This window comes from Mustelus asterias, chromosome 12 (genome assembly GCF_964213995.1).
Source record: "Mustelus asterias chromosome 12, sMusAst1.hap1.1, whole genome shotgun sequence".
Lineage (NCBI taxonomy): Eukaryota > Metazoa > Chordata > Chondrichthyes > Carcharhiniformes > Triakidae > Mustelus > Mustelus asterias.
The window spans coordinates 45,316,366-45,343,682 of NC_135812.1; the positions used below are offsets into that span (position 1 = coordinate 45,316,366).

Below are 27,317 nucleotides of genomic sequence, written 5' to 3' on the forward strand. Positions count from 1 at the left end.
AGACACAAAGGCACGCGCGCAGAGACACAAAGGCACGCGCGCAGTGACACAAAGGCACGCGCGCAGAGACACAAAGGCACGCGCACAGAGACACAAAGGCCCGCGCGCAGAGACACAAAGGCCCGCGCGCAGAGACACAAAGGCACACGCGCGCGCACACACACACACACAAAGAGCACGTATGCAATATTAGTACAACTTAAGATGAGTTGGAGAGGCCCCTGCAGAGAAGCTGTGGCGCCAGCTGTCAACTCTAAGCATGGGTACAGCAATCAAATCAACAGTGATGATTAAAGTGTGAGGAACCTTTCAAGTGACAGCTTTGCTAATACTATCAATTGGAAAATGATTCAGAGTTGCGTCCATTGAACCATGTTGTGGTCAATCGACTTTTATTGGGCCTCCTCTCTTTAAGATAGCAGCACTGCAGAATACAACCAAACAAGCCTCTTAGCCACTGTTGCGAAATTGAGTAGAGTAATTGTAGATTGAGAAGTAGAATGTTAGAATTTGGTGTTTGTAAAATTGCAAAATGCGAAAAGGAGAAAGCATTGCATGGTCCCTTTAAAAGATGCTGCTTTTGCTGTGCTTAGAGCGTTAAAAAATGCCAGCACATAGAGAGAGCCAAAAGTGAAACATTCAAAATTAAACATTTATGTCAGAAGGTCAAGCAGCAGTTTAAATCAGGCACTTTAATATCAGCAATTTGAGACTGATTTGAGTCTGATAGTTTTGGCAACCTAAGATCAATCCTATTGTGGGGGATACTGATGTGTCATCACAGGTATAAAAGAAGAGGGCAATGGGACAATAAGCAGAGACAGCAACTGCCATCTGCCCAGCTCAAAACTCTCAGCTCAAAGCGCCATCTTGATAGCAAGGTACCAGAGAAGAAAGCAGTTCCAGACAGAAGAATCAACAGAGAAAGCCCAGAATATTCCGGAAGACACCAAAACCTGGTTGTAATTTTGAGAGTGACTAAATTCTATTGTGTTAATGAGTGGGACTAGCATTCAGCTGAACAGTTTCAATTAGAATTATGTTTTATTTGGTTTGTTAACAGCTTAATTAACTTGTTCACTGTTAGATAAATAAATTGTTACTTGTTGACTTTAGAGTGTGTCGGGGTGATTTTGATTTAACCACTCAAAGTTGCTGAAGAGCAGATAGTTGCACTTCACACTCACTTTTACAGATTATGAGGCGAGGTACTCCTCTTTGAGTGTTTAGGTGTTAGTTCTCGGTGGGGTGGGGTGGAATCAACTCCGCTTCATAACATTATTTGTTGTTTGTACATCAGTTAGCTTCAGGAATCAAGATAATTGAGCCTTCCAAAGTTGCTACATGGGACACCCATGGTAATTTGGAGCACCTAGACCACTTATATGGTGGAAAGGATAGTCCACTTCTGAGTCTGAGGGTGGCAGATAAATCTATCTCAAACTAAATGAGTCAGGGAAGCAACTTTTAGTCAGGAACTGCAAGTTCCTCGGGACCTCATTGAAGATATCAAATTAGATCGATTGGGTCTGCAATAAGAGCTTGCAAGTAATTAGTCAGAACGGAAAGTAAAGCAAAGATTGCAGTTTTCCATGACAGAAATGCAAGTCCAAGAAGACTGAGCAGTCGATACATTTAGCAGTGAATTATTAAGGTCCCAATTGGGAAGCAATGAAGGCTTAATTGGACATGATTTCCAAATGCGTTATACAAAAGGAGGCATAAAGTGATCTGTTAATAAATCAAATGCAAATAGGTCACAATATCAGCTCCATTTTTAAAAAATACAACTGAACAAATGCATTTGAAATAACACTTTGTGCAATAGAACAAAACATTTTTCCCCATTCCATGTTATTGCATTTTTAGAAGTCATCCTTCAGGAACTGATCAACATGTCCAAAGTTGGGAAAAGCCCGTTTCCCAGATGCTGTCTTTCAATACTAGATCCTCATTTGCATGGCTTCGGATTCAATTTTCTCCCCTTCCCAGTGGGAAGAACCTCTTTGAATAATGGATATCCCTCAGTACGCCATTGAGAATCACAGTTTAATAGGACCACTGAAGTCACCAAGACTTCCTTGCATTTTAAAAATTGTCATGTGATGGAATCTGTGCTTGCAGGACCAGTGGGGCAGCGTGTGTGAGCTGTTGTCTGCAAAGATCACTTGTCAAATGTTCTGTTGGGTGCACAGACTCTGGTTTCAAAGCTTGCACGTTTTGAGTCTGATCTGAACTGGAAGGGAGACTGCAACTTTTTTTTAGGGAAGCTACCACTAGTTGAAATGAAATAAAAGACAGTCACCTGAGCTGAGATGAACCATGGATCCCTACAGTGCAGAAAGAGGGCATTCAGCCCATCGAGTCTGCATTGACTCTCCCAAAGAGCATCCCAACCAGACCCTCCCCTTCACCCTATCCCCGTGACCCCACACAATTACCATGGCTAAACCACCGAATCTACACATCTTTGGACACTAAGGAGCAATTTAGCATGGCCAATCCACCTAACCTGAACATCTTTGAATAACCCAGCAATTACAGCACAGGCAGGCTGAAGAAAATGAAGGCTAGATCCAGGAGCTGGCAATATGGTGAGTATTTTCCATTTATCTCAACTAGGGAATTTCAATTGGTTGAAGTAGAACATTTATTTAAGTAATATGAACAGAAGCACAGGCAGGACTAGAGACATTAATTAAAATTAAATCAGTAAAGCGAGTAATTCATTAAATAACATAAAAGTGGCAGGGCAGGTCATGTGTGGCAGCTGCAGAATATAGGAATTAATAGACACTAGTGTGATCCAAGACAAATACAGCTGCAGTTAAGTGTCTATGGCAGGAGGCACTTCGGCTCAGAGCCATTGAGCTACAGGTCAAGATGCAACACATCAGGGACGGGGAAATTTACTTGAACATGTTGCTCCAGGAAGTGGTACACCCTTTAGGACAGGATTGTCTAATTTGTTCCATAGTCAGGGATAGGACACTGCGAATGCAAATGAGGCAAGCATGGGGACTGCAAAGGTAAAAGTGGAGGAGCTTTAGCCCTTGCAATTGTCCAACATATCCAAGGTTTTGGTAGCCTGTATGGATAAGGTATTCGGGGTGAGGGGGGAGTTGATAGGGATAGTCAGGGGGAAAGACATGCTTCTCTGCAGCAAACAGCGCCAGTCCAGAAGATTGTGTTACCTTCCTGGTGCCAAGGTTCAGGTCATCTGTTCTTGAGTGGAGAGTAACTTGCAATGGACGAGGGAGGATCCAGCTGTCATGGTCCAAATAAGAATCATAGAAACCCTACAGTACAGAAAGAGGCCATTCGGCCCATCGAGTCTGCACTGACCACTGACCCAGGCCCTACCCCCACATATTTATCCACTAATCCCTCTAACCTACGCATCTCAGGACACTAAGGGAAATTTTTAGCATGGCCAATCAACCTAACCCGCACATCTTTGGACTGTGGGAGGAAACCGGAGCACCCGGAGGAAACCCACGCAGGCACGAGGAGAATGTGCAAACTCCACACAGACAGTGACCCAAGCCGGGAATCGAACCCAGGTCCCTGGAGCTGCGAAGCAGCAGTGCTAACCACTGTGCTACCATGCCGCCCCCAAATAAGTATCAACATAGGGGCAGCAAACATTGGTAGGAGTTGATTATAGGTGACCAAACAGTAGTGACAATATAGGGCACAGTACAAATCAGGAAACTAGAGGTGCAAGTAATAAGTGTTACAGTAATCATGTGGAACTTCAATCTACATAGAGACAGGGTAAACCAAATTAACATTAATGCTGTGGAGGGCAAATTTCTGGAATGTATACAAGATTATTTTCTAGTACAGTATGTTGAGGCGCCAACTAGATCCAGTATTATGCAATGAGAAATGGCTCATTTATAATCTCATTGTAAAAGGAGCCTCTCAGGAAGATAATATGATAGAATTTTACATTAAGTTTGAAAATGATATCATTCAATCCAAAACTAGGGCCTTAAATCTGAACAAAGGAAACTAGGAAGGATGGAGGGGAAAATTTAATGCGGTAGTTTTGGAATCTACATTAATCTACATGGCAGTCAGACAACAGCTAGCATTTAAAGAATTAATACATGGTTTTCAATAAATTTACATTCCTTAGAGGCACAAAAATTCAGCAGGAAAAGTGATCCAACTGTGGCGAACAAGAGAAGTTAAAGATTATATTACATCAAAGGAAGAAATTTATAAAGTCTCCAAAAAAGTAGTAAGCCTGAGGACTGGGAGCATTTGAATTCAGCAAAGGAGAACCAAAAAACTGATGAAGAAAAATAGAATATAAAAATAGAATAGAGAGGGGAAAGGAGCAGGTAAAGGCGGCATGTCTCAATGGCTTACAGTGCAGCAACACAGGTGGAAAGCTTGTGCACAGATTGAAAAGACCAAATCTGTGAGGAATAGAGCTTTATACAACATGTCCTCAATTTAATCCTTTTATTTCTGGTGTAGTTCTAGCAAATCTCATTGTACCTCTTCCAAGGCCAATATAATTTCCTTTCAGTATTGTGCCCAAAATTGAATGCCCACAGGTCTAGACAGCCTCTTTCACAGGTGTAGGCAAATCATAGCTTGGCAGGGTCAGTGATCCTGCGGATGTTGGGCAACATCTATGTCCACATTTACTGGTGGAGAAGTCAGATTTCTTTTGCACTGGAAAGCAGTCGAGAGACAGAAAGTCTTTTTGATGCGTAGAATGGTTTTACATGTTATTTCTATAATTAGTTCAAGTTCTGAACTCTATGGAGTATCTGCTATCTTGACAAGATAGTCAGATAAGTCAAGCCTACAGGCAGTGATCAGGATGAAAGCTCTGCATTTTGAGATGACTGCAAATACATGTAGGTATCTCATCAAAGCCTCAATTGCTGAGAAGTCAAACTGCAGAACTCTGAACACAAAACTTTTCTCTTTGAAGTAGGAACCTCTGACAATGCTCCCACGTAGTGATGTGGAAACAGACATATTTTGATCTATGATGTTCCCTGGGAGAATTGTTCCATATTCAGACATATCGTTATCTTTCTGAACCATCTCTGAATGAGGAACCCATTCAAAATGCTGAGGTTTAATATGCATAATGAATTCTGAAATATCTGGAGCACTCCCCTGCTCAGGGTGAATCCTTTTGCTTATCAGATAACAACATATCTAACGGAGGATGACTGAAATTAATAACCTCTGAATTTACCAGCATCACAATAAAGACCCGACAAATACCCAATCGGATTCACCTGCACAGCTTCAAGGTTGTGCAATTATTCTGGGCCCATAAGTGCAAAGCTGTCCTCAATTTGGCATTAATTGGCAATTATAGACAGACCATAGGTCAGGTTACAGTGTGAAATTGGAAAGAAAAGCAAAAACGGTATGCAGTGTTAAGAAAATAAATACTTACACATTTATATAGCACTTTTTCCAACCTCAGAGCATCCCAAAAGAACTTTATAGCCAATTAAATACTTTTAAAGTGTGGTCACTGTTGTAATGTGGGAAAATGTGGCAGCCAATTTGCACACAGTAAGGTCCCACGAACAGCAATGTGAGAAAGATCAGATGATCTGTATGAACAATGTTGGAATAAATATCAACTAGGATATCAGAAAGAACTCTCCTGTTCTTTGAAACAGGATAGGGTTTTATCATCAGCCTGAGGGGGCAGATTCACTTTAATGTTTCATCAAAAGGATGGCACCTCCAATTGTGTAGCACCCTCACGGTTCTGGAGAGGAACTACAATCTACAACTTTCCAACTCCAAGGCGGTTGCGTTAGCACCGAGTCACAGCGGCAACCACGGTGGTACCTGTCTGACATTGGAACAGAGGTGTCTATACCATGTAGTGGAAATCTGGAAACTATTACAGAAACTGTTATTGAAGCTAGACTGACTGAAATTTGCAAAACTGAAATAGATTTTTATTGGTCAAGGGTATTAGGTGACATGGAATAAATAGGAGTTAGACAGAGATCTGTCATTATCCAACTGAATGTCGAAGGGAATGTTTGTGGAGTTTGCACATTCTTCCCGTGTCTGCGTGGGCTTCCTCCAGACGTTCCAGTTTCCTCCCACAGTCCAAAGATGTCTGGGTTAGGTTGATTGGCCATACTAAATTGCCCCTTAGTGTTAGGGGATTAGTAGGGTAAATATGTGGGGTTGCGAGGATAGGACCTAGGTGAGATTGTTGTTGGTGCAGGCTCAATGGGGCTGAATTCAGGTGGCACAGTGGTTAGCACTGCTGCCTCACAGCGCCAGGGACCCAGGTTCGATTCCCGATTGGGTCACTGTCTGTGTGGAGTTTGCACGTTCTCCCCATGTATGCGTGGGTTTCCTCCAGGTGCTCCGGTTTCCTCCCACATTCTGAAAGAAGTGCTGGTTAGGTGCATTGACCCGAACGAGTGCCGGACTGTGGCAACTAGGGGAATTTCACAGTAACTTCATTGCAGTGTTAACGTAAGCCTTACTTGTGACTAATAAATAAACTTTACTTTACTTTTCTGCGCTGTAGGAATTCTATCATTCTGTGAAATCTGACATTCTTACCAAGTCTGACTAACATGTGACTCTGACCCTCAGCAGTTGTGACTGACTCCTAACTACCCACTGAAATGTCCTAACAAACCTTCTCAAAGGCAATAAATGCTGGCTTTGCCAGAAATGCTCATAAACTGTGAATGAATAAAATAATTGAAAGGTGGAATAGGTTCAAGGGGTTGGCTGGCTACTGCTGTTCCTATCAGTCTTGAACAGGTCCAAGTGGAAGGAGCTTTCTTTTGCATCTAAGAATGCTGTATTTGACCTGGAGTACGTGGCATGGAAATAGAAAGTGTTCTACTCCCTAGAATAAAATGTTATTTCTTTCTGGAAGTGTATAAAATTTGTGTACTCACTGCAGGACAGGGCCCAGTGCCATTATCATAATCATCCACTGACAATGTGCCAGGTTAGCAATTCAGTGGGAGGTGACATTTTGAAAACACTTTGATGTACAACAGCATTGACCCTGGTGCTTTGTTTTAGGTTTCACTTTTAACTCGCAGATGCAGCCCAAACCTTAAAAGGGGAGCCATAAATATTCAGTAGAGAATTTGATGTCTATTTATTCTTTAACTGCTCACTAGTGTATCCTTTCAATGATACTTATCCGAAAATGAAAAGCCAACATCACTTCACAGTAAGTGCAACAATGGTTAAGTGAAATTAAGTAATTAGAAACTAATGAAATTAGATACCTATTCAGTATGGAAGAAAAATAAAAGCTGATTCATGGGTATTTTGTAATGCAAATAAATGCATGTTCGTTATTACGTTACACTGGCTGGGCTCACGTGTTGAATCTAGTTTGACGGCTTTGAAGAAGGTCTCGAGTTTCAGGAGACTGTAATAACTTTCTGGAAAATCTATAGTCAGCCAACTCCTTTCACCATCGAGACAGGCAATTAGGCAAAGGTAAATGAATAAGGTACATGTCCCTGAACTCAGCGCATGCCCCACCACCCCAAACATCTCTCAGCTGCCACCTCCCTCCCCTTCAATCCATCACCCCTTAATTTTCTCATCTTTCTCTCATGCTTAGATACAGTTCGGCGATTGCCTGGGCACTTCCTAAAACTACACGCACCTAGTCATCCTTCATGTTCAGCTCCAGAAATGGAGTGTGAGCAAGCTATTCAAACCCTGTGAGCCATTGCACTCCCAAGGTGCATCTCTACTGCATTCAACATCAGACACATTTTCCTTCAAGAGGTTACTGGGGCAGGGTGATGAGGTGCACAAATCTAATATTTTTCCTCATTAGCCCAGAAATACTGACAACAACTTTTGAAGCTAACACCACTCAAATACTCAGTGTTACTCGCGTGACCAGATATCTAAACTCTACTTTAGGAACACTTATTGAATAAATCTTGACTGTGATGTACACTCTTACCGTGTAGTTGGGGTTTCCAGGTTGAATTCGCAGTTCTGCCAGCATCCAGATCCCATTGGTTAGCTTCAAGGATTGGTACAACATGTCTTGCCCTTCCACATTCCTCTTTGCAATGGTAAACACGTTGCTATTCTGCAATTTATTGGATACCATGTCTGAAAAGAAAAATGAAATTGCACCAGTGAACAAAGTAGTAATATTACTAGTTAATTTTTTTTCTTGAATTGACAGCTATTTCTCGACAGCATATTGATGATTGGCTGTTGCCAAACATTCTTTGGACCAGATCCATTTTTGTTCAGTAGGTTCCCTACTTGTTCAGTTGAACTTGCTAATGTTTTAGAGGAAACACAGACAAATTAAGTGAGGTACAGAGATTTGCACGCGCAAGTCTAACATTGAAACTCTGGCTGCCATACAACATGAATTAGATATAGGGGTGGAATTTTACAGCCGCTCCTGTTGGCAGGTTTTTCCAGTCCCACCCCCGCCACGCTTGGATCATAAAATTCCACCCGAGGATTTCTAAAGTATAACATTGTTGGAACATCAACTGATTTTTAGCTGCTAACCTGACTATTGCTCCAGTGCTCCCTGTGGAGCAGTGGTAAACAGCCAATTGAGCTAATAGTAGAGAGTTATAGTTCTTGACGTCAATTAAGAGAGAAACATATTTCAAATTCTAGGTTCCATGGTAATGAACTTCTTTGTTTTTGATTTTTAAAATGTTTTTTTAAATCCATATTACTTTAAAAGTGAATTATGCTGGTGCACAACTTGAAATAGTGAATCTACATTGTACAGCATCTTTAAATTGAATATACATACTAAAGCAAATCAAACACAAACTCCACATTTAAAGACTGTTTATTGTACACTATTACTTGAATAAGTGGCCTGCTCCCAGTTTTAACACAATTCACGATAAGGTGCGGCAGAATTAGATCGTAAGTCATAGGAACAGGGGTAGGCCATTTGTACCTTCAAGTCTGATCCACCAACCGGTAAGAACGTTGCTGATCCGATTGTGGCATCAACTTCAGTTTCCTGCCTATCCCCCATAACTCTAAACTCCCTTGTCAATCAAAGGTCTGTCCAACTCAGTCAATATATTCAATGACCGTCTCCACTGCTCTCTGTGGAAGAAAATTCCAAAGCCGAACGACCCCCAAACGAAGAAATTCCACCTGGCTGGAAAAGATCTGAGTGGGCTGAGTTAAATGTCAGGACAGATTCCAAAACAGGTTTAGCGAAGACTTTGAAGAATCATGCCATTGGCTTCAAAGCCAAGCTGGGAAGCATTAAGGATATCTCAGTAAAGTTAAAGATTAAGGATAAAGGTCAGGCAAGATGCTTAAGGGTTACATCAGTGCTGTACGCAATCTGACCTGAGGTAGAGGCAGAATTAGAGGGCTGGTCAAAACAGGAGCCCTCAAAGCTGTTAATGTGAGCGATTGTACCCGTGAAGAAAGATGGATCGGTACGTATTTGTGGCAATTTTAAAGCTATCAATCCCATTCTGTGTACAGAGCTGTACCTTCTGCCTCTGATTGATTATTTATTTGCTGGATTGGGTGGAGTCCAACACTTCAGTAAAATTACCTTAGTCGGGCACATCTTCAGATGAACATGGATCTAGATTCATAACAATACTTGATGATTAGGGGTTATTTTGATAAGACAGACTACTATTTAGCATCATTGGGTGGAGGGGGGGGGGGGTGTTGGTTTCCTACATAATGTTCACAGGTGAAGAGAAGCCAATAGCTTATGCATCAAGGTCCTTGAACAAAGCAGAAATCAATAACGCACTGATAAGAGAATGAACCCTAGGAATCATTTTCAGAATAAAATGGTTTTACTAATTCCTGTATGGGATAGACCCTCTGACAACGACATTTAGGATTCCATCACTGGCAGGAGCAAGATGCAGAGGTGAGCATTGCTGCTGTCAGTGCACACATGATAAAGTATCGTTAGTTGGACTCTCCCGATTACCCTTACCCAACAATTCGTCAAACAGTTTGTGTGGAAACATTTTCCACTTTGAGCAAGCAGGTAATACTCCTGTAAATGCAGGATGAGTTAAGCAGCATATCGGAAATGATCCAGTAATGTCAGGAGTCATGGATACTCAACACCCGAGTTTCTCCGGCATTGTTCGCGGCTAAATGTCAACTACGCACACTGTTTGATTTGCTTAAACCACCCAAGAGAAATTGTCGAGAAAAAAATCAGCACAATCAGGTTATATGACGAGAGAACAAGATAAAATGTCATGTTTTTTGCCAACGTCGAGAGGTTCTGGCAAGGAAGTATATTCCAAGTGAAAAGTAGATACCTGCCATCATCTTAGCACCGACAGGACTAGTCTCCTACACTGTGCAAACCCGAGACCACGTAACCTGGAGGAGACATATGGATCAACTTTTGGCAACAAAACCCAATCTGCCAGAGACAGAATCGACACCGCATCTACATCAAGCTGTGCCAAGAGGAGACTTGGACCTTCCCGACCACCTAACACTGGCCAAGCCAATTGGGGAAGACAGTATCTCATTCAGGAACACTTCAACACCGACTCAACCTCAGAACGCTATGGTCAAGACAACCACAGACCATGTCCAGATCAAGCCAAAGACACCAGAGGTTGCAGTAAACACTAAAAAAGACACATGAGGCTCACCAGAAACCACACAGAGAATGACGGCTTCTGGAACATCTGAACTATTGACTGCCGTTTATTAATTGTTCATATTGCTCATTTTGATTGTTGATGTTACTGGTGTCAGGAATCTTTGATTTAAAGGGGGAGGAAATGTGTTGTGTATTCACGTTATTTCTAGTGGTTCCTTACTAACAACCTTGCAGTAGAAAAGAAGAGACTGATCATGTGACATCATTGACCGTTTGCACGGGGTAAACAGGCAGTCTTTCTTTGCAGCTTGTAGTGTTATCAATAAAGCTCTGCATTTGTTTGATAGGCCTACAGCCTATCTTTTAAAACCACCATAACAACCTTTTCCTTTGTGCTAGGCATGATCTTATGGTTCTGGGATCACTTAACTCCGCCCATTATTTGCTGCTTCTGCTGTTTGGCATGCCAAAGTCTTGTGCTGTAATTTCCCCAGGTTGACATTTCATTTCTTGGTATGCCTTGTGCAGTTCCTGGCATGCCTTTTCGTTGAATGAGGGCTAATCTTCTGCCTTGAAGGTAATGCTAGAGTAGGGTTATGCTGGTTAGAGACTGTGGTTATATGCAATCCTGCTGCTGCTAATAGTCCATATGCCTCATGGATGCCCAGTTGAGTTCTAAAGCCATCCCATTTAACCATGGTGGTGCCACATAACACAATGGATGATATCTTCACTGTGAAGACAGGATTCATCTCCACAAGATCACAGGTTGTGGTCAATTTTACCAATACCATGGACACCTGCATTTGTGACAGGTAGATTGGTGAGGACCAGTTCATGTAGGTTTTTCCCACTTGTTGGTTCCTTCACCACCTGCTGCATATACCCAGTCTAGCAGTATAAGGGGCAATGTGTGAAATGGGTTGAATTCCATTTGCCAGTTTTCTGCTCACCTGACTAGTTCATTGTTATCTTCCTGCAGTCTACAGCTTCCCTCCTCACTATCAACATGTAGCCAATTTTTGTGTAATCCGCAAACTTCTTGATCTACATTGAAGTCCAAATCATTAACATTTATACTATCAATTCATTCATCTTGTTAAAAATGCTGCGTGCATTCAGATAAAGAGCCTCAATTCGTCTTCTTACCATTTTTCCGATTGGGACATTTTTTATGTTTGTATATTCTGTCCCTTCCTGTCACACTCTGGTTACCATTACCTACACCACTAGCGTCTTGTACTTAATTTCTAATTTTTCAAATCTCCCCTCACATGAACCCTCCCCTTCCCCCGCTATTGAGTTGAAAGCCCTCTCCACAGCCCTAGTTATACAATTGCCAGGACGCTGGTCCCAGCATAGTGCATGTGAAAGCTGTCTCAATGGTATAGCTTTGGAAGCTGGACTTGACTCTATTTCTATTCCTTCCCTGGAGGATATAGTTGAGTTCTGCTGTCTCTTCCCTGGCAAATCAGTGAGATCAGAAAGATAGTCCGAGAGACCCATTACTGTGAACATTCCTAACTGCTCACGACACAGTGTATTTGTGTACTAGGCACAATGCCAGAGTACTGAGTACTTAATTCTCATTACCTTTCGAAATCTAGAGATTTGCAACATCGACTGTGGAAATGTGGTTAGTGTATAATAAAATTGTGCCCAGCTCAGTGTGTCTTTTAAAGTGAAACAGTGGCGCTTTGCCCATTCCAATGAATGATACACGGTTGCAATAATCTTGTATTTGAAAACTGTGATATGAAGACTACATTTGTTTATAAAACCATGATCATGAACAGTTACATCAACATCATAGGTTATGACAGAAAGTGCTTTGATATTGCCATCCAAATCTATTTAAATTCTCCTTTATAGCTTCAGGTTTTGTTATAATCTAATACAGACCTCTGCTGCTTAATTTCTTTTGTCTTGCCTGCATCTTTAACCACTCCAGCTCTCCTGCAATTGACTGAGCATCCTGCAGATACATTAAACCTCCTCAGTTAGTTGAGCGACCTCAACTTGTCTTGCCTAATGCAGATTTAAGCACTATTGCGCAGCACATGTTGGCATTTTAACCAAGGCATTTACAGCTCTGCTGCCATTTCAGACATTTTACAGACATACGTGCATAAATTGTATATATAAAGCCAGAGTGTGACAAAAATAGAACTGTTATCCTATGAGACATGTCATCTTCTGTATATATCATTTTGAAGTTCTGGCCATCACAAGATAAATGGGAAGCATTACACGGGAAAGAAAATTGCGTTCGGGCACTCTGCCTAACTCAGCAACCAAACACTTTCATTTGCTGGGATTTTACTTTTGTTCCTCCTGTGGCCTCAATGTCAACAGAATCTACACAACATTAAACTCAAAGCTAAGGCAAAGAACCTTTCCTGATAGTTTATTGACTTGGTACAGAGACAACATTTTTCATCCACTCCCAGTATCCCAGCTATCCCCTACTTTGTTTCAAACACCCATCAAAAGTAAAAGTAAAAGTTTATTTATTAGTCACAAGTAAGGCTTACATTAACACTGCAATGAAGTTACTGTGAAATTCCCCGAGTCGCCACAATCCGGTGCCTGTTCGGGTCAATGCACCTAACCAGCACGTTTTTCAGAATGTGGGAGAAAACCGGAGCACCCGGAGGAAACCCACGCAGACACGGGGAGAACGTGCAAACTCCATACAGACAATCATCACTTGTTTCCCGTAACAATATAACTGAAATTTACATTAAAGGTTGACACTGTCAATTACATGGTTAAGAGTTCACATTGACTAATCTTAACAATGTAATGAATAAGATACTGACAACTCATCACCCGTCCTTGTTCTCTAAGAACTTTCTGCAATATTCAACATGGTTAGTCACACAACCAACACTGTTTGTTTCCATTCTTATTTGTTATGTGACCATGACATTTCCTGCATTGATTTCTCCTTCCAAGGATCCATCCTTGGCCCCCTCATCAACACAATACCTCCCAGTGATATTATTTACAGCTACTGGGTCAACGTTCAGATGTTTGCTGATGGTGCACAACTTCATCACTCCATCACTTTTCTCAACCCATTGGCCCTGATTTTACCAGCACAGCTGCCCGAGGCTCGTAAAATTGCACGCAAGGCCAACGGGGAATGCCATTCTGCAAGCCTCGCCCGCCCCGATTTCAGGGTGGCCGTGCCGGTAAAATCAGAGCCATAATTTCCCACTGTCTGGAACAACAACTTGTGGAGTCAGACTGCTTCAAATAAAAACTGGGAGGACCAAAACCATCCCTCTTTCTCCAATGCCTTTTATTACAGACAGCAGGGAGAGTTATTTCAAACAGCCCCAATTTCTCCTCTCGCCACACATCAGAACACAAAGGTTTTTGATTTGCTTCCCCTTTATAAGCAGTGGCATATTTTCCAACCCCTCAGTTTTGCAGTGATCCACTTTCTATTCATAACACCACAAGGTAGGCTGAACTCAAAGGGTTAGTTTATTTGCTCCTGTGGACTCATACAGCAAGAGGGATTGAGAAAAGATAGATTTACAGGGGAAAGACCACAGAGAAAAGAATTGCTTCGCATGAGTCCCGAATCAAAATCCTATGAGGTATTCCTTCAGAGAGGTTGGCAGGCATAAAAAATAGTTGAGTTGACTTTCAGGATGAGGTAGGAATCCTTAGATGAATCAGTCTTGTAAGTGATGATACAGAAGTTTCAACAGAAACAGTAGATAGGACCAGGTAATCAATCTGCATAGATCCCCTTTGTGTTGCTGCTCGCAGATCATAAAATGGCAGACTGATGTTTGCGGTACACCAAAGCTGGTTACACAAGCTGGAGGTCCATATCACACGACTCTCACCTCTCCATTCTTGCTTTGACAAAGGGTGTACATCACTTTGTCTGGGACCCCGAGATTATTGAATGTTCCAACCATCAAGATTGGAAGGGAGGTTGAAGGGTCCTTCGTCCTAGCAGACAGCTAGGCTCCGATTGGCCCAGCCTGGCTTATGGAATGCAGATGGCCTGTGTTTACTTCTCTTTGAATTTGGTCTCTGCAGCCTGCAGGAGGGGGGCGTTAGCGTTTCTTCACAGATAACAAGGTACAAGTTTCTGCAATACTGCCCGGATAACTCCTTTCGTTCAAAGGTTGCAGACAGACATAGTTTCAACCATCTTAAAAGGGTCTTTGCCCAATTTGTAAAATTTTAGAAACTAGCCATGAGGATATCTACATACACTGTTGCGGTCTTAGTCCCCGACAGTTCCTTGCTGGTTTTCCACTCTGAACCTTGCATAAATTCCAACTTCTCCAAAATCCTGAGATGTGTATCCTATCCATCTCTCTTTTGCTTCTGGTGACAGAACATTCAAGTGATTGAACTCAAACCTTTAGAATTTCCCTAAAGCTTGCCAGCCTTCTCCTCTTTAACAAGACACCAGCCTTTAGACTGGATGTTTGTTGCTTTCTTCTCCTTTGAGGAACCTCAAGTCATTTTTTCCTACAAAGGTGTTTTATAAAAGTGTTGTTTCATTTGCTGTACACTTGCGTGTGGTCGCTGAAGCATCTTTAAGGTTAAAGAGCTCTAGCCCATTGAATCATTTCTCAAAATTCTCTTGCACTTGGATCAACCTCATTGCTGTCTCCTGTACTGCCTCTCAGGCCTGAATTATAAAGTGCTCTGGATGCAACCTGACAATTTTTGGGGATGTGAATACAATTGCGTTGACAATATAATCCAGCATCCTGTTTGTACTCACACTATTTAGACACGGTGAGTGACAAGTGAGCCAAAAACTCAGATCTCTTTCAAGTTTCTTCTTACAATAATTAAATTGTTGAGTTGAAACTGTGAGTGACGCTAGTTATCAGAATTAGACAAAAAGGTATTGACTGGGGTTTAGCCAGCACAGTGGGATAGCACAGGAGCATTTCATATCAGGCAATTGGTTTTAAGTCAAACCCAGATTGGTGTGATCAAGGTCCCTCTCTGCTGCGTGGAAGGATTCGATGTGAAACATGTTTTGGGACTACAAACATAAAAATTGGGAGGAGTAGGCCATTTGGCCCCTCGAGCCTGCTCCACCAAATACATTCTACCCAATTTCTAACAGCCTTGAACCCATAATCACAAAAAGCAAACAATTCAAATTTAGTGATCCTTGCAAGAGGACCCTGTAAATTATTTCTTAATCAACCAACATCACAGAGTTCCTGCACATATCACAACCTTTGAAGTGAGTTCAAACTACAAGCACCCCTGATGGATCAGTATGTAGCTGTACCCAGTGTAGTACTAAACATTTATATATGGAAACTCAGATTGGATCCGAGCTGAGCTGATCTCGGCAAGGTGGCATGGCTACTGGCTTCAGAGCTTTTGGGACAGCAGGGGAAAACTGCCAGGTTAGTCAATATAAGACTATTGAGTTACAAAGATTAAGATCAGCAGTAATGTCCTCCATGGCTAAATAGCCTGTTGGCACTCATAGTTAACAGTCACTTGCAATGAGGTACCCAGAGAGCTATATCAAAAATAGAAAAATATTTTCAGTCAGAACTTGCAATTCTTTTAAGACAATCACACAATGAATTGATTGTTACATAATTATAAAAAGTCCAAGAATAGGGAGTGATTATAAAGTAACTCTGGGAGTGTATGAAATTCATAAGCCACTTAAAGCAATCACAGCCCCTCTATTATAATGGGCACCTAGTGTCTAATACTGTAATCTTTATGTAGGTAAAAAATTAGCAATTCATAACTGAAATAACAAATTTAGGAAAACATTTGGTGCTTCTGACTCTTATCCTGTTTCCTATGAAATGAGCAGGCCTCTTCGGAGAGAAAAAGCAAAGCAATGACAATAATGCAGTGTTTGATGCGTTTGAATTTCAAGCATAATAGAAAGGCCCCTGCAGTGATGGAAAGAGCCTGTTCATGATGATGTGCGTGCGATGTGTGTGTGTGTAAGTAACATAAAAGGAAGGAAAATTGTTACTATATGCAGTGCCCATCTCATTGCTGAAAATACAGAAAGGGACATAAGCGAGCTACACATCCCCTATGCAATGAATCGGTGGGAAATGCAAAGTGTATTACTGAGCCACACATACTAAAAGGTTCACGTTTGACTGTGAAAATGTACTAAGCTGGACTGAATTGGAACAGTGATTGGAACATTGCAATCAGTTCCAGATTCTCTCTTTGGCTGGAGGTAAAAGAGCCAGAATTCCTGCTAGTATCTCCCCAGAACTGCTATTAAGGTAGATGCAACTTACAGCCTTCAGGCTTTTCATAAAGCCCATAGCTTTGTTTCAGTGTCACATGTTCTTCAGTACTGTACGTATTTGCAAAGTATAAAGTTTATTTATTAGTGTCACAAGCTAGGGGACTTTTACAGTAACTTCATTGCAGTGTTAATGTAAGCCTACTTGTGACACTAATAAATGAAAAAATTAAAAAGTAGGCTTACATTAACACTGCAATGAAGTTACTGTGAAAATCCATTAGTCGCCACACTCTGGTGCCTGTTCAGGTACGCTGAGGGAGAATTTAGCATGACCAATGCACCTAACCAGCACATCTTTCGGACTGTAGGAGGAAGCTGGAGCACCCAGAGGATACCCCGCAGACACAAGGAGAACGTACAGACTCCACACTGACAGTGGCCCAAGCTAGGAATCGAACCCGGGTCCCTGGTGCTGTGAGGGAGCAGTGTTAACCACTGTGCCACCCATAGCAGACTTCCATTGCAATTATAGCCAAGCGGGTGTTGCGTGGAATGGCACAAACTGCAAACCAGCTTGAGCAGAGAATTTGGGAGGATGGGAGTGATACATGAGGGGAACGGGTGGGTGCTGATGAGAAGTACACCCTTTGCATTGACCAGTACGGGAAAGATCAGTTAGTGTTAAGACCACCTCAGGGGACCTAAATTTATGTATAGTCACTCATGAAGCAACCTTATTGCTCACCTCCTTCTTGGGTCAACAAGTTGTTTATACCTCATGATGACCGCAGACAGGTTGCAGCAGTTCATTCAGGTTTCTCTCACTCATTCTGCAATGCTGCAAAAAGGCGAGTAGTATGTGATCGCCATGGTAATGCCAGCCTGCTGCCAACATCGCCCTTTAGCTGAGAAGGGCGGGCAGCTCCAGCTGTGAATAAGCTCTGCAGCAAATCGCTTTTTCCCCGGAGGTTACTTGAGTCCCTCAGGCTTAACCAGACTGACTGAATGTTCAATTTTCCTTGCTGTTCTGTTGCTATGGCAACCGCAAATTGTTTAACAGTAACCACATTTGGGGTCCTGAGTTTTGCAAGAAAAGCTATCATACACGTTATTTTTCATCCACTCACTGGCTTCATATAAAATTTGTGGAAAAAAAATCCCAATCTGTTAATCTGTCACTGGAAATCAAGACAGATTATTCCACATGGACTTCTGTTCATGTAGAGCTAGCGTGCTGCAACTGGCTTGAAGGAAAATGATCAGGAACAAGGTACAGATCAACCAAAACTACAGAGAACACATTTTCAAGTCAAATAAACAGTTTGAAAATCCCCTTTTTAAAGGGTAGCCACCAAACTGAATATTTGGAATCCATTTTGTATCAAGTTACATTGCCTACACATTATGTCAGAGCAAATTGCCTCCTTTTGGAGCACTTCCGCTGATGTGTCAGATTTTTGTCAGTCAGTTTATTACCACATCAATGAAAACTTCTTGCATCTCATTTTTGTTACATGTACAACAACAGCATTGTGCAAATATCCAGCATTTACAATCATTAAAACAAAGGCAATTCACAGGAGCGTAATCAAACAAATGTCACAATGAGCCACATAACTTTGATTTAAAGGCTTCTTTCACATAAAACGCCCCAAGGTACTGCACAGGAACATTACAACACAAAAATATGACAGCGACCCACATGGAGAGATATGGTCAGATGAACAGGCTGGAAGATGTGAGAGGGCAAGTGGGGAAATGAGAGCATGGAAGGGTGGAGAGAACAGGAGGGGAAAGAGGGATCAGTGCTCTGACTGCCAGCATGGCTGTGGAATGCAGCTGACCTAGACTTGCTTTTCTTGGATCTATCCTTCATTGTGTGATCTCTAATTGCCAGCGTGTCTGCCAATCGGTTAAAGCCTTCAGAATGGGTCCCTTTAACAACGAGCCACTATAAGCAGCAACAGACAGAAGTGACAAGCAATAGATTACATAGAGCATGTGTCAAATCTTTCAAAGTTCATGGCTGGAGAAACAGACAGCATCTGGATTGAGTCACGATACTTGATATCTGCATGAAATTCAAAAACACAACCGATCAATATGATTTATGAAATGTCTTGTTTCCAAAGATTTCAAATGTGGAATGCCATCATTTCTTTTAGTGTCTTGACTGACATCCCTTGCTGTCTCCTATTATCGCACACGTAATTTAACATCACCACTCTCTCCTGATGTTTCACATCCCCTTTTCCTCTAATTCTAGACACCATTCTCCTCCTTCCATTCCACTGCAACTTCGTCCCAAATTTGCTCTTATTCCTTTATTGTGTGGCTCCTCTGTAGTGCCCTTTCTTTTCTCCTCTATCCCACAGTTCCCAGCAGTTGGAGTGTACCTCCACTCCCAATAACAGCATTTATCCTCTTTTCTGGAACCAAGGCAAGCTTCTGTTTATGGTGGATACTTTGTTTTAGATTTGAGTATGCCCCACTGGATATGCTGCTGCATTTCAGCTAAATCACTTAAGCATCTGACAAGATAAGTATGATAGATCGAAAAGTAAAACCAGGATTTGGGTATACTATTTTTTGAATAGTCTATATTGCATTTCTATCCCATCACAGAATCACAGTAAGATACTCTTCCATCCAAGGTACTCTACAGAGGAAAAGGAGAACGAAAGGGATAAAATAATGGGTGTTGGCTATAATGCGAGAGTTAAGACAGGGGACCAAGCATTTGGTGGCAAATGATCTTTTGAAAGATTTTTAAAGCTGGAGAATGGTTGGGAAAGCATAGCCACATTGGGAGAAATTTCACCATCAATCGTGAGGTGAAAGATAGAAGAAACACAAACGATTGACAGACACGCTGGCCAGTGAGCCTCACATCTGTGGTGGGTAAATTGTTGGAAGGTATTTTGAGAGACAGGATCTACAGGCATTTAGAGACGCAAGGACTGATTAGGGACAGTCAGCATGGCTTTGTGAGTGGAAAATCACGTCTCACAAACTTGATTGAGTTTTTTGAAGGGGTAACCAAAGTGGTAGATGAGGGCAGTGCAGTTGATGTTGTCTACATGGATTTTAGCAAGGCCTTTGACAGGTACCACATGGTAGGTTACATCTCATGGGATTCAGGGTGAGGTATCTAAATGGATACAAAATTGGCTTCTTGACAGAAGCCAGAGGATGGTTGCAGAGAGTTGTTTTTCAAACTGGAGGCCTGTGACCAGCGGTGTGCCTCAGGGATCAGTGCTGGGTCCACTGTCATTTATATTAATGATTTGGATGAGAATATAGGAGGCATGGTTAGTAAGTTTGCAGATGACACTAAGATTGCTGGCAAAGTGGACAATGAAGAAAGTTATCTCCAACTGCAACGGGATCTTGATCAATTGGGCCAGTGGGCTGACAAATGGCACATGGAGTTTAATTTAGACAAATGCGAGGTGATGCATTTTGGTAGATTGAACCAGGGCAGGACTTACTCAGTTAATGGTAGGGCGTTGGGGAGAGTTACAGAACAAAGAGATCTAGGGGTACATGTTCATAGCTCCTTGAAAGTGGAGTCACAGGTGGACAGAGTGGTGAAGAAGGCATTCGGCATACTTGGTTTCATTGGTCAGAACATTGAATACAGGAGTTGGAATGTCTTGTTGAAGTTGTACAAGATATTGGTAAGGCCACACTTGGAATACTGTGTGCAATTCTGGTCACCCTATTATAGAAAGGATATTATTAAACTAGAAAGAATGCAGAAAAGATTTACTCGGATGTTACCGGGAATTGATGGATTGAGTTATAAGGAGAGGCTGGATAGACCGGGACTTTTTTCCCTGGAGCGTAGGAGGCTGAGGGGTGACCTTATAGAGGTCTATAAAATAATGAGGGGCACAGATCAGCTAGATAGTCAATATCTTTTCCCAAAGGTATGGGAGTCTAAAACTAGAGGGCATAGGTTTAAGGTGAGAGGAGAGAGATACAAAAGTGTCCAGATGGGCAATTTTTTCACAGAGGGTGGTGAGTGGCTGGAACAAGCTGCCAGAGGTAGTAGTCGAGGCAGGTACAATTTTGTCTTTTAAAAAGCATTTAGATAGTTACATGGGTACGATGGGTATAGAGGGATATGGGCCAAATGCGGGCAATTGGGATTAGCTTACAGGTTTAAAAAAAAGGGGCAGCATGGATAAGTTGGGCCGAAGGGCCTGTTTCCATGTTGTAAACCTCTACGACGCTATGATTCGGGGAAGAGATGAAGTCATGGTCTGGAGTATATTGTGGGGTTTGCTGTTTAGGCAGTCAGCCAGTTTGGTAATTTCAACTGGCATGGTTTAGAAAACAATCTCTTCTGAATGTTATGGTTCAAAAAAAGATGTTTTAATTTATATCAGTACGGGATCTGGAACATGCGATAACTATCAACAGTGATGAACAGAAAACATTTAGAATGCAGCATCATTTATTAAACCTCCTCATACTCTCCAACTAATTCGATTCGTTATGAAAGACCTATGTTTCTGAAAATAGTTCTAAATTATGCAAAAGTCAGACCCAATCTCAGTTTTCTCCAGACACATCCTTTATTTCCTTCCTTGTCGCATTACCACCCCCTTACACCATTTTCTTTTTTCTCATCTAATCTCGCTTATCTATCATATCACAGATCTTTCCTTCTGCTCTTTTCCTGTCCACCATCCTTCACCCCTTCTGTATTTGCTTTAAATGTGATCCATTTCACACTTTTTCAGTTCTAGTGTCCCTGAAATGTTAACTCTGTTTCTTTCTCTACAGATGCTGTCTGACCTGATGACTATTTCCAGCATTTTCTCTTCTATTTCAGATTTCCTGCATCTGAAGCAGTGTCCTTTTGCCTTGGGTCCTAAAAGTTAAGATGTCCATTTTCCTTTTGTGTTGCAGAGTTGCTGCGAAGGTATTAAAATTATTCTTACTGTAAATAGTTAACAAGCTCGAGTTAATTCAAAACATTACTCTGAAGAGCCAGAATTAGAAGATAACCTGCTTTTCTCTGGCCAATGATGCCCCTTCGCTATCTGTACTTGATACAATGAAATTCCAGTTCAAGTAAAGTTTTGAAAGAGTCACATTTCAGTCACTGAAGGTGTGCGTGCAACTCGTGAGATGCTGGTTGGTTCTTAATGAATGCTGGGGAAAACTAGTTACAGCCAGAAATATGCACTCATCAGCGCTCTCAAATAATTCAAGTCCCAGTTTACTCTTCTGTATCTTGTTGCTGTTGTAGATGTATGGCAACAACTATAATTTTACATTCAGATGCAACAGATGGCTATGCAATCACCTGCATGCCAGTATTCTTCCCCCACCTCAACAAATGACCGCACAAGGCCCAGTACCCACCACAATGAGTCTTTAATATCCACACGAACATCATAGCAATGAAGTTGCACAAACTGCAAGAGAATGACCATGTCCTGGTAATGCAAGCAACCAGCTTAAACAACATCGAGCCCACCTGGACTGGGGACCTAAACACAATGGAGGAATATTTCCAGAAATGAAAGTTCAAGCCAAACCACTACAGAACAACAGTCACTACACTCTATCTTATACATGGGGAAAGGCCATTTGGCCCATCATGTCCCTGCTGGTCAACAAGCAACCATCTAGCCCAAGTCCATTTCCTGCTTTTGGCCCATAGCCTTGTAGGTTACGGCACTTCAAGTACATATACAACTACTGTTTAAATGTCACGTAGATTTTTGCTTCTACCATCATTTTAGGTAATAGATAACAGCAACACTAAGCACACCTTGGAAGTGATCTTCCGCAACAACCCTTCACTCTAAAGAACAATTTGCTTTTATATTCTATCCTTAGTACCTTAAAATGTCCAAAAGCTCTTCATAGGGTTGTCAGCAAACAAAGTTTGACACAGAGCCAAAAATATTAGGACAAGTGACCAAAAGCCTGACCAGAGTAGTAGTTTTAAGGAGCTTGTTAAAGGATGAAAGAGAAGAGCTGAAGAGGTTTAGGGAAGGGAATTTCAAAATCTAAGGCCTAGGCAGTAGAAGGCATAGCCATCAATTCTAGGACGACGGAAATCGTGGAGATTCAATAGCTAAAACTGGGAAAAACACCGAGATAGAACACAAGATTGAGCATTTCAAATCTGAGACATCATCAGACTGGAAGCCAACGTAGGCCAGCAAGTACATAGGGAAATACATAAAGCAACATGAAAGTCACACTTTGCAAAGTTGTGTGTGGCAATAACACGGCAGCTCCAAGTAATGCTAAATCCTCTTAATCCTAGTGTAATTTTTTACTTAGTATAATCACAGAACTTATTCTGGATACATGGCACACTTAGCTTGGTGGTAATTATGGGCAACTCAGGTGATCCGTATTGATTGGAACTAAATTTGGCACTTGCTTTATGTAATACAATACAAACAGAGTTTATCAATCTAAGTAATTGCCAATGAATTTTAAGCTTCTATACCACATGGTCATTAATCTTAAATCATGACTGAAATGGATGGCAATCTCACCTAGTGTAGAAGGTACAGTGAACTAAACTCTCATACAGGCCTTTGTTACCTCTAGACTCGGCTATCCAGTGCACTCCCAGCTAGCTTGCCCTATTCTACACTTTAATCTTAATGTCACCTAAAACTCTGCCACCCATATCCGAACACATACCAAGTCCTGTTCATCCATTAGCCTTGTGCTCTCTGACCTACATTGATGAAGCAACGCCTCCATTTTAAATTCTTATCCTTTTCCTCAATTCCCTCCATGGCTTTGTCCCTCTTGATAATCTCCACCAGTCCCACAACCCTCCAAGATATCTGCTCTCTTCCAATTCTGGCACTTGAGCATCCCTGATTTTAATTGCTCCATCATTGGTGGTTACACCTTCAGCTGCCTAAGCTCAAGCTTGGAAACCGCTCCATAAATTTTTTTTTTCCATTCATTCATGGGACATGGGCGTCACTGGCTGGCCAGCATTTATTACCCATCCCTAGTTGCCTGAGGACAGTTGAAAATCAGCCACATTGCTGTGGCTCTGAAGTCACATGTAGGCCAGATCAGGTAAGGACAGCAGATTTCCTTTCCTAAAGGACATTAGTGAACCAGATGGGTTTTTCTGACAATTGTTTCGAGGTCATCAGTAGATTCTTAATTCCAGATATTTTCTTTTTTATTGAATTCAAATTCCACCATCTGCCATGGCAGAATTTGAACCCGGGTCCCCAAAGCATGAGTTCTAGATTAATAATGTAGCAGTAAAAGCACTAGGCCATCGCTTCCCCGCTACCCTCCTTCAAGACTTCCCTTAAAACATATTTTTTTGACCAAGCTTTTGGTTGTCAGCCCTGATATCCCCTTCTCACACAATTCAGTGTCCAATGTTCTTTCATAACACTCCTATGAAGTGCCTAGGAAGGTTTTATTATTTTAAAGGTGCTAAATAAATACAAGTTATTGTTGTTGTAAATTGAAAATAACAACTTGGAAATATTGCCACTTACAGTGGAGAACTGTCAATGGGAGCAGATTGATTCTGTATTTCATTCCTACACATTACCAAATTTGAAATGAAAAACAATTGGATTTAATGCTTCATTAAAGGGAGTCAGACAGTTGCTTGAATAATGAAAGCAGAGTGGATTATCTCATAGTAACCTGCAAAAACATGGAGGCTGTACATCTGTAGAGTCAATTAACACATCTTCCATTAACCAATATAGGAGTTCCATTAAAAAATACTGCAGATGTTGGAAATCCATAGCTGTCTAATTCAGTCTTCACTTAACCACTGATCTGCAGTCTGTGCATAACTCAATTGCTCTCTGGACACAGAGTCAGCCAACCTTATTTATTCCACGGGCATTTCAGCAGGGAGGAAAATTTGAATAACTCAGTGAAATGCTCACTTGTGCTAGAAAGTAAATGGTACATTATGCAATCCATGCACCCTGCAAAATAGGAAAGCTGTCCCACAAGACTGTTTAAGTAGTAATAGCAAGAAAACAGAGTAAAGCTCCTGACAAACATGAGCGACAGAGTAGATGAAAACTTAACACCAAAAGACAGAACAGATTCTGCACATTTCTGGCAACAGGTTAGTTAACAGATCCAATGGTAACATGTGAATCTCAATTCTGACGATAGTTTTTGTGAAAAAATTGGGTTGCCAAGAACAATGTGATTGGATTCCTGGCAACAGTCCTGGGTTTTAGAAGTAAAAATTGACAATGTCTGGCTCTCTTATCAAATTATAAATCTTATGTCAGACTTGTATCAGAGTCCTTACAGGCTGTAGTGAAAATGGAAAACAAAGGGCATTAGCTAATAAAACAAAAAACACACAGAACAGCAGACAAACTTATGTGGTGATTTAGCCTCCCAAAGGCAGCGTGTTTCATTCAAATGGAATATAGGTAAACTATAGGATGAAACTGCTCGTTTTTACAGCCTGCCTGTCAGTTCTAGTTTGGGCAAGTTGTCAATGGCCAGAATCGAAGGTTAGCTGTGTGCTAATTTGATGATGTGCAGTGGGTTGCAAAAGCCAGCATCCCAACAGCAGCACTAAGTTGAGGTGTGATGATTTACGTTTTTTATTATCTTTGATGTGTTTTAAAAAGGACAAACGTACATTCTGGTACATAGTCTGCTATGGAACGAGCTATTGCAGTCTCTGAGCACTGCTGCAAGGAATGTTTTATCAATTTTCTGTTTATTGATGCAGGAACACTCATTTGCTCTGGTACAAAAAGTACAACGTGTACTGCTGCGTCTGAAGATAACACAGGCAGTTTGGTTAATTAGGTAACACCTGAAAAAAAAGACACATTTTGTCAAAAGATTCCACACAACTCCAGAGTCTGGACCACGATCTAGAATTAAGTGATTAAAGTCCTAGTCTCTCCAGGTTGGGTCCTAATCATCCTGTCAGTTGAGGTTAAGCAGGATCTGAACGAATTAATTCAGTTCTTTCCACACAGCATACCGAATGTGCCCTCTCACGGTTCCCATCTTATTGATTTAATTAAAAGGAAAGTTCTAAAAATAGTTTCTCCTGATGTCCAGAGAGTTGTATAAATTGGCATGCCTATCTATGCTAACACCTTTGCTAATCAAACACTCCACAGATGACACGTCCAATTCTCCCAGCATGGAACTGCATTCCACAGAGCAGTTGATCATTTATTGTTTACCCCACAACATTTAACTATATTCAACTAGATTTCTTTTTTTAAAGGTGTCAACACAGCATTAACCATTTTTGCTGCTTGTTCCACATATTCACTAGAGACATGAACTTCTCTAGTTCCCCATAAACAGTGCAGGCTTTGTTTCATCTGTTACCCATGGCTCCCATCATTTCTAAAGACCTATATCACCTAACCATTAATCATTATTCCAGCTAAGGTAATCTTCTATTTGCTGATCAACTTGCCCTGTTGCTTGGTATTGTTTCCATACAAGGCACCAGAAATAATAAACCTGGTCAAATACTGTGCAACAAGACCTTCAGAATGCCAGTGTTATCAGTTTTTAAGAGGCTCACATTGCTTCTCTCTGATGTAATTGTAAAAGTATTTTGTGTTGATGCTGGTAGCCCTTGAAAGTTTATTTTCATACTCCCTTTTTGCATCTTTTACTATCTGCTTCGACACCCTTTACTGCTGTTCGTACCTTTCCTATTTGGGAAGTAAGAGATTTTTCTGCAGCCTCAAGAGAATCAACGGGGAAGAATAAGTCCAAGAAAATGCATAGCAAAAACGCATTCAAGATGGTCACTGAGAATCTATTTTATTAGCTTCAGGAAGAGAACATGTCGTGTGGGGGGGGGGAGGGGGGCGGCGATTCTCCCAGCCCGCTGTGCTGCTTTTGTAGTGTAATGGACTGGGAGATTCTAGCGGAGGCCATTTTGCAGCCTCCCCGCTGGGCACCACGGCCTCTGCACGTCTCCAGCCGAATTTCCGATGCCTTCTGCTCCATGCTGGAAATCGGCGCGGAGCTGCATAATATATGCAAATCCTAATTTGCATTCAATTTAAATAGCATTAGCACGTCCAGGACTGAAAGTCCCACCCTCGGCCAGGAGTGGTTCACTCCAGCGGGGTTTAGTACAGCTCCCCACTTGTGGGTAGCTGGCGGCCTGACCCCACTGGAGTGATGAGGGTGGGGGGTGGGGGGAGAGAAGGCCCCCCAGAGGATCGGGCGCCAGTGAAGAGGGCTTCAACCTGGACATTGCCATCTTGGTAGTGCCAGCCTGGGCAATCAGTGGGGGTGGGGGGTCCCGCTGCCACTCTGTAAGTCAGTGGTGACTTGGGGAGGGTCTGGCCATCAGGGTGCGGGAGGGAGGAGATCGGGGCTACAAGGGAGGAGCGGGGAGTCGAGGCTGGCCCAGGCATGTTCAGGGGGCAGTGGAGAGGTTGTATGACCAGCGACGCGGGATCGCGGGGCTGGTCAGCGATT

The 27,317-nt window shown here is 41.9% G+C and overlaps 1 protein-coding gene across 2 annotated transcripts in view; it reads right to left on the bottom strand.

Moving 5' to 3' along the window:
• The window catches only part of ap2b1 (adaptor related protein complex 2 subunit beta 1), a 290,885-nt gene that overhangs the window by 34,697 nt on the left and 228,871 nt on the right, over positions 1–27,317 (bottom strand). For both annotated transcript variants that reach the window (XM_078225148.1, XM_078225149.1), the window contains one exon: positions 7,970–8,124. In XM_078225148.1, the coding sequence (XP_078081274.1) occupies positions 7,970–8,124 (155 nt within the window). The remainder of the gene's footprint in view (positions 1–7,969; positions 8,125–27,317) is intronic.